Here is an 8,787-nt window from a genome sequence, read left to right as displayed (position 1 = left end):
CTTTATGAGATGGTCGTCAAACCGATTCTGCTATATGGGGTGCTGGTCTGGTGGAAAGCCCTGGACACGGCGAGCACCTCCAAAATGTTAGTGTCAGTGCAACGGACGGCGCTGATTGGTATCAGTGGCGCTCTGAGAACAACACCTACCTTGACACTGAATATCATGCTGAACATACATCCAGTAGATATTGTGAGAAAGGCAGCCACGGCCCGATCGTTGGTCAGGCTTCGTGATATGGGTTATGGGCTTTCTGACTTCGGACACTCTAGCCTTCTTACTAATTTCAATTTTATCCCCGACAGGACGGCCTATTGTATGCGGATGACGTCTCCCTATGCAACCTTCACCCCAGTCGTTCCCCCGAGGGAGGAGTGGGGAAGAGGAATTATCTGGGGCATGGGACCGGTTAACTTGTTCACGGATGGGTCGAAGTTGGACGGAAAGGTTGGGGGGGGGGGGTCTTTTGTCAAGGGCTAAATGTAAGCCGCAAGTTTAAGTTGGCTGATCACCGCAGTGTATTCCAAGCGGAAGTTCTGCGATTAAGGATGCGGTGGATGGAATACTATCCAGTGCAACTAAGGTTAGGGAATTTAACATCTACCCTGATAGCCAAGCGGCTATCAAGGCCTTGAGCTCAACTACAGTGGGATCGAGGGTGGTCGGGAGTGCCTGACCTCGCTTGCGATTGCATCGAATTATTTTACAATTAAGATTATCTGGGTCACGGGCCATAGTGATATCCCGGGTAACTTTCAAGCGGATCTCTTAGCCCGCATCGGTACAATTGAACCGGATGAAGATGGCTGTAGGGATTTCGGGATTACGCTGGCCACCTGTGGATTGCTCCTCCATAGCTGGGCCTTGAGTCACACCGCAAACGTTGCAGGGTAGCAAGATCTTTCTGGCCGAAATTAGATGGCAGGAGGTCTGCTGAAATAATTGGGTTCACCAAGGCTCACCTATCAATGGTCATTGGGGTTTTGACAGAGCACTGTCCCATGGGTATACATGCGGTACGTCTCAATATACTGGAAACTCCATCCTGCTGCAGCTGTATGGAGGACGATGAGGTGGAATCACCAAATCACTTTATGCTTGATTGCCCAGCTTTTGCCAGAACTAGGCGAAAGTACTTCGGTCGCTATTCACTTGAATCTCCCGAGGATTTATCCTAAGTTGAGATCGGAATCATTCGGAGCTTTATCGTTGCTACTCAATGATTCTCTAAGTAGCTAGATCTAAGTCACCGTTATTTTTGGTGTATGTGGTATCACAACGGATCTTCGTGTTGTCGAAGTGAGCTATCCTTATCAGGGCAGCTACCACCTAACCTTAACCTAATCTGATTGCCTCAGGGAGTAACGTTGATTTATATAAAGCGCATGTGGATAATGTGACTAGTCTAGCTTTTGAAAATTTGGGCGACAATCACTTATGCGTTTTGGGCGATTTTAATTTTAGCAATATTATCTGGTATGGTGATTCTGCAAATTCAAGCCTTTTAGCTAACAACATAATTACTCACCATGAGTATAAATTTTAAGCAAATTGATGGAATTTTTAATCAACTTAATAAACTCTTAGATCTTATCTTTGTTTCCGAGAATGTTAATTCTGTCGTATCTAAGTGTGTGTCTCCTATATAAAATGAAAGTATTCATCATGCCGCTTTAGAAATTAAGATACTTTTTTACGAATTTTTACCGTTATCTCATACTGATACATTAGCTTTTAATTTCATCTCTTGTGATTATCTAAGTTTAAACAATTCTCTTCTAGAATTCGACTGCGCGGGGATCTACTCTCTGGCCTTGACGTTAACAATTGTTTCTTTAAGTTCAAACTAATAATGAATAAATTTTGTCTCAATAATATATCTTTAAAGAGGAAGCGATGTTAAAAATCACCCTGAGGTAACACGTGCCTGAAACGATTAAAAAATCTTAAAAACAAGTTTCTTAAGAAGTATAAGGCATTTCGTATCTCAGCATATTTTGTTAAATACCGCCATTTTCAGAAGAAACTCAAGTCTCTGAATAACAAGCTGTACAAAAACTATTTCAGTAGTATGGAGAGAAATATTAAATCTAATCCGAAGAAATTGTAGAACTCCGTGAAATCCAAAAAGGCGGCCTCAAGCATTCCCACGTCGGTTGAGTACGATAATAACTTCGCCGGTACCCCATGTGAAGCAGAAAATCTGTTTGCTGACTTTTTTAGGTCAAATTACGTATCTGATGTTGGAGAGTCTCCTGATTTCTCTGGCGATATTCCGTCATTTCTTAATTTCAGTGCGCTTCAAATTACCGTTAACGATATTACGGAGGGTTTAGTTTTTCTCAAGTCTTCTTCTCAGACAGATTGGGATGGATTTTTCTCAAAAACTGTCCAGCATTAATTACTCCATTGGAGATTATATTTAATAAATCCTTTTCTTCAGGGACGTTTTTGAACGATTGGAAACTAGCTACAATCACACCTCTTTTCAAAAGTGGGAGAAAAAGCGAAGTTCGAAACTATCGGCCAATATCCAAGCTCTCAAGCATCTCGAAGTTGTTTCAATGGATTGTTAAAGAAAAAATATACTTTACTGTCAAGGCTATGATAAATCCCAATCAACATGAATTTGTGCAGGGTCGTTCAACGACCTCTAATTTAGCGGTCTTTACCGAATTCTGTATTTCTTCGTTTTCGTCAGGACTCCAGGTTGGTTGCATTTACACAGATTTTTCAAAGGCGTTTGATAAAGTCTATCATACGATTCTATTACATAAATTGGTATGCCTTGGATTCCATTCATCTTTTTTACTATGGCTCAAATCATACCTAACCGGCAGAAGTTGCGTAGATACCATTGATGGTGCACTCTCGAACCCTTTTGTTACCACTTCAGGCGTTCCTCAAGGAAGCATTCTAGGTCCGCTCCTTTTTATTAATGACATTAGTGAATGCTTTTCGCACTCAAAATTTTTGCTCTATGCTGACGATTTAAAAATTTTTTCGAATGTTCGCGACACATCAGATGCCTTTCATCTGCAGACCGATTTGGATAATCTTCATAGATGGTGTGAGAAGTCACGCCTCTCCCTTAACATAAAGAAATGTTTTCTTTTGACATATTGCATGCGTCTAAGCATCCTCGATACATCGTATCGGATTGCTAATGATGTGCTGCAAAATGTAGCAGAGTTTAAGGGCTTGGGAGTGGTATTTGATGTTAAGCTTACTTTCAACGGCCAAATAAAATTAATACTCTCAAAATCGTTTACGTTCTCGGCTTCATTCGTTCAAACTCCAGGGAGTTTTCTGATCCCTATACGCTTAAGCAACTATTTACCTCTCTTGTTCGATCACACTTAGAGTATGCTGTTTTCATTTGGAGACCATATGATCAACTCTCGATAAGTAGAATTGAACGAGTTCAAAAGGTCTTTCTAAAACACGCTCTACGTCCCTTAAGGTTTGAGGAGCCTGTCCCGCCTTACGATTATCGGAGTTAGCTAATTAATTTGGATTCGCTGGAAAAACGAAGGAAAGTTCTCTCGCTTTCCTTTGCTTTCAACGTTATTGATGGCATTATTGATTGCCCAGTGTTACTTGAGCGGATTAGTTTTAATATTCGTCAGAGAAATCTTCGTAATTTCTACCCTTTTTATTTGGAAAACTTTAGAACACAATATGCTAGCAATGCGCCTATTGCTCGTGCACTAAGAGATTTAAATCCTCTGTTCTCTTCATCAACTAAGCTGCACTATCAAAATCGGATTTTGTAAGAATTCTAAATTCAATTTGTTTATAAGATATTACAATCAATTACAATACATACTTCTTATCATTTGCGCGAGATTATTTTACATTGGCGGTTCCTCACAATCTCGTATGCGTTTGAGCATTTATACAGACAATGTATTAAACGAATTTTATTGTTATGTAAATTGTTAATTCGATAGGCCAATTGCAAAACGGAATAAAATAAAAATGTTTAGTAAAAGTGGAACATCTAATATATATATGTGACCCGGGCAATGAAAAGGTGGTTTATGACTCAAAAAAATAATGGAAAAGAAAAACTACTAAGAAACTGAAGAAATGCATTGTTTATCTTTAACAGCTGTTTCTTTTTGAGTCCTATTATAAATGGGAAAGTCTGGACACACAAAGACGTTTGTTTTTGTGACTCAATCACGCAAGAACGGCTGGGCGGATTTGGTGAAATTTGGCACACATATAGCCAATAGTCTAGAAGGATCTACTAGCTATATGTGTTTGAAAATGGGGGAAGTCGCCGCCCCCTAGGAACAGTTATAATTTAATTATCATATTTTTTCGTCTTTTGATGAAATTTGGGACAGAGACAATATTCTACTGGCGAAATTTTTTCCGAACATGGAAAGGGGCGGCGGTCCCACGACCCCTTGGCATAATTACTTTTTAACAATTTTTACACATTATAACTTTACGTATACTGACCTTCACCAATATTGCAAACTCAATGGGTCATATAAGTCTATGGCTTACAAAGTGAGCAGTGATACCCTCGCCCTCCCCCCCCCCCCCCCCCCTCCCCCCATTGTTGCAAAATCTATAAATTGTTATAACTCAATGTAAATTTTCTCCTAAATCAATAATTTTTGGTATCTGGCTCATACAGATCGAGATCTCAACAATTTTGGAAAGACGATCATTGGTGTTCTCCGTCTCCTCCCGCCTTCCTCCCTCCTTCAATTGTTTGTATTAGAACGCTTTTATTAGCTTTATCAGTATGTTTGTTTCTAACTCTTCATTCGCTTCAACCCGCCTGCTGCCTTATTAACATGCTTTTATAATTAGCTTCACCTTATTTGTAATCCCGTCAGGGTCATATCGAGATCCTTCTGGGATCATTTCTGGATGGTTTTCGGGATCCGTAACGGGTCCACACATTGGGGACGAACTTTTCAAAACCACCTACATATCATAAATATTAACCGATTTTAATCATTTCTGTACAGAAATTTTTATAATTGAATTCTGAAGAGATTCACATCGCCCGATTTTTAAAGTTAATTAGAAAATAAATTTAGAAAAAAAAACAATTTTGTAAAATGTTCTTTAAAAAATTGTTTAAACAAATTAATTTTGCAAAACGAATGCCAATTAGCAATACCTACTATCTCTTAAGTATTGAGCAAAAATTGTATGTCACGAAAGTGATGCATAAATACGTATTATAATATGAATTTCTGCAAAGAATAGGCTATTTTGCAACAAATTGTTTAATAAACAAACTAATTTTAAGAATCTAGCGATCTTCAGAATTCAATTACGAAAATTTCTGGGTCACATTGTTTCAATCGGTTGATTTTTCGAACCTGTAAGTGGGTTTGAATGAAATTAGTTATTAATCCCCAATGTGATCCCGTCGGGGTAATTTCGGGACTTTTTCGGGAATATTTCTGGACCCTTTTGGGAATCTTCCGGGGTCATTACTGTATATTGTTCGGGATTCCGGGATCCAGTCGGGGTTATTTTGGGACTTTTTCGGGACTATTCCGGGATCATTTTGGGACTATTTCGGTATCATTTCTGGGTGGGTTTCGGGATCCGTCCGGCATCCTGTCAGGGTATTTTCGGGATCATTTGCGTACCTTTGAGAGATAAATTCTTGATCGTTTCCGGGATCATTACGGGACTTTTTCGGCCTCATTTTGGGTCCCTTCCGGCATCATTTCTGGATTGTTTCCGGAACCGTCCGGGATCCCGTCGGGGCCATTTCGGAACTTTTTCGCGACTAATACGGGATCATTTGGGGACCCTTTCGGCATCATTTCTGGATGGTTTTCGGTATCCGTCCGGGAGCCCGTCGGGGTCATTTCGGACTATTTCGCGACTAATACGGGATCATTTGGTTCCCTATCGGCATCATTTCTAGATGGTTTTCGGGATCCGTCCGGGATCCCGTCGGTTTCATTTCAGGACTGTTTCGGTATCATTTGGGGTACCTTCCGGCACCATTTCTAGATGGTTTTTGGGATCCGTCCGGAATCCTGTCGGGGTCATTTCGGACTATTTCGCGACTAATACGGGATCATTTGGTTCCCTATCGGCATCATTTCTAGATGATTTTCAGGATCCGTCCGGGATCCCGTCGGAGTAATTTCAGGACTTTTTCGGTATCATTTGGGGTACCTTCCGGCACCATTTCTAGATGGTTTTTGGGATCCGTCCGGGATCCCATCCGTGTTATTTCGGGAGTATTCCGGGGTCATTTGGGGATCCTTCAGGGATTCTTTCTGAACGGTTTACGGAATCCCGTCGTGGTCATTTCGTGACTTTTTCTGGACTATTTCAAGATCATTTGGGGACCCTTCTGAGATCATTTCAATATCTCTCCGGGATCCCCTCAGGGTCATTTCGGAACATTTTTGGCACTATTCCGGGATCATTTGGGGATCCTTCCTGTATCATTTCTGGATGGCTTTCGGGATCCCCTCAGGGTTATTTCGGCACTTTTTCGGGATCATTTGGGGTTCTTCCGGCATAATTTCTGGATGGTTTTCGGTATCCGTCCGGGATCCCATCAATCATTTCATGAATTTTTTTAGACTATTTCGGGGTCATTTGAGGACCATTCAGGCATCATTTCTGGATGGTCTTCGAGATCAGTCCGGGAACCCGTCGGGTTTATTTCGGGACTTTTTCTGAACTATTTCGGGATCTCTTCGGGACCCTTCCGTGATCATTACTGTATGGTTTTCGGGACTCCGTCAGGGTAATTTCGGGACCTTTTCGGGATCATTACTGTATGGTTTTCGGGACCCCCTCAGAGTAATTTCGGGTCTTTGTCGGGGTCATTTGGGGACCATTCCGGCATCATTTCTGGATGGTTATCGGAATCTGTCCTGTATTCAGTCAGGATCATTTCGGGACTTTCTCGGGACTACATCGGGATCATTTTGGGAACCTTCCGGCATCATTTCTTGATAGTTTTCGGGATCCGTCCGGGATCCCGTCGGGTTTATTTCGGGACTTTTTCGGGAGTATTCCGGGGTCATTTGGGGATACTTCCGGTATCATTTCTGTATAGTTTTCGGGATCCCGTCGGGGTTATTTCGGGCATATTTCGGGATCATTTGGAGATTCCTCAGGGATCATTTTTGGATGGTTTTCGGATTTGTCCGGGATACCGTCGGGATAAATTCGGGACTATTTTGGTATCATTTTGGGACCCTTCCGGGATCATTTAAGGACTCTTCGAAACCGGTAGTTCAGCAAACATGCCTTTATAAATTATGAGCTTTTATGGCCATGGATTCGCTGCAAATTATTCGGAATTAAAATTCGGTATGTTTTATCTTTAATATCTAACACAGCTTTTTCGTTCTATGTATTCTCGATTTTTTTAAATGAATCCTGTAACGAACTGTAATAACTATAATTTCACTTTTTGTAATATTTTAACCAACTAAATACCCGAAAAAGCAACACTACTTTCATCTAAAAAATTCTCTTTGGTTTTAGGTAATCTTAGTTTCACTCCTTTGTTCTATGAATAGTAATTCCTTCCCCCTGTCATATCAATTAATTTAACTTAAAAACAAAATGTATTTATTTAATTCGCAAAAACTGTATTGTACTATTCATGTAAGCGTGCCTTTCAGTGTATCAGCTGATTTAGTTATTTTTTTACTCTCTTACAAAAATCAAATACATTGACAAAAATAATTTTTAAACAGATATCTTGATAAGCAGGCTAACGTGAATAGCCCATATATTTTATTTTCTCCTCGCGGACGGGGCCGCGGGTAAAGGCTAGTAATAATATAGGAATAAACGTGAAATATAACGTCACACAAAGGAAAAACTTCTTACCGGTACTGAAATCTGTTTATTGAGTTGAGATATGTATATAATGTTATTTAATAGTTATTGTAATAATATATATTTATTTATTAAAATTATTATTATATTTATTATTAAAATTATATTATTATTATTATTATTATTATTTTAACATGCATCAGTATTCACGATTATAGATTTAAAATATTTTGTATTGGTTTGTTTTGAGGGTTTTGATCAATCGGCCATTGAATCAATCAATCGAGGTGTTGTTTAATAGCGGTTAAGAAATGAGAAATTAAATTTATTAATTATTTTTTAAATATAGTTTGTAAATACATACATAAGTAAATGGATTTAAAAAACATTTAGATATATTTATTAATTTGTGTATTATTTCATTATTATTATTTCAAATTTGCACTGTCACTGTACAAATTTCACTATAACTAAAAATTGTGAACTATCAATATAATTGCCAAATAATGTTTGGACCGTTTTAGGGAACATTTCATTTTAGCTTTGTTTTGGGTTAACTGTTTTCCCTGCAGTGTGTAATTCTTCAACAGTTATCCAACATCATTCTCTACTAATTCTCCAACCTATGATAATTGTTGAATTATCAAGTTCGTATTTAATACTGTTCTCCAAGTACTCTTGAACGTTGGGTGAATTCAAATTTTTCTAGTTACGCCTACATACTGGCTGGCTTTCGATACTAACACAGAATTTTTCCATACAAAAAATTCCATTTTTGTTAAAAACGTTATGGTTCTGCCGTTGAACGAATGGATAGAAACAACGCTTGAGATCTAAGAAGTAAATAGCAGTGCTGGATCGAGCTTAGAAAGAATGTTTCAATTTCCAAGCAAAAAATGTATCAAACGGACAGATGCAAATTAATTAGTTATTCAAAGCCATCCGTATTAATTTAGTAAAATTTATATGTTTGTTTGTTTATTG

The 8,787-nt window shown here is 38.9% G+C and overlaps 1 protein-coding gene across 10 annotated transcripts in view; it reads right to left on the bottom strand.

Moving 5' to 3' along the window:
• Positions 1–8,787, bottom strand: part of LOC137234572 (plasma membrane calcium-transporting ATPase 2-like) — a 2,440,841-nt gene that overhangs the window by 531,014 nt on the left and 1,901,040 nt on the right. For 9 of the 10 annotated variants that reach the window (XM_067758033.1, XM_067758039.1, XM_067758029.1 and 6 more), the window contains one exon: positions 7,855–7,866. The exons of the other annotated variant lie outside the window; for it this stretch is intronic. In XM_067758033.1, coding sequence (XP_067614134.1) covers positions 7,855–7,866 — 12 coding nt within the window. The remainder of the gene's footprint in view (positions 1–7,854; positions 7,867–8,787) is intronic. 10 annotated transcript variants of the gene reach the window in all.

Source organism: Eurosta solidaginis, chromosome X (assembly GCF_040869045.1).
Source record: "Eurosta solidaginis isolate ZX-2024a chromosome X, ASM4086904v1, whole genome shotgun sequence".
In the NCBI taxonomy this organism is placed as follows: domain Eukaryota; kingdom Metazoa; phylum Arthropoda; class Insecta; order Diptera; family Tephritidae; genus Eurosta; species Eurosta solidaginis.
This window is presented reverse-complemented; position numbering and strand designations above follow the sequence as displayed.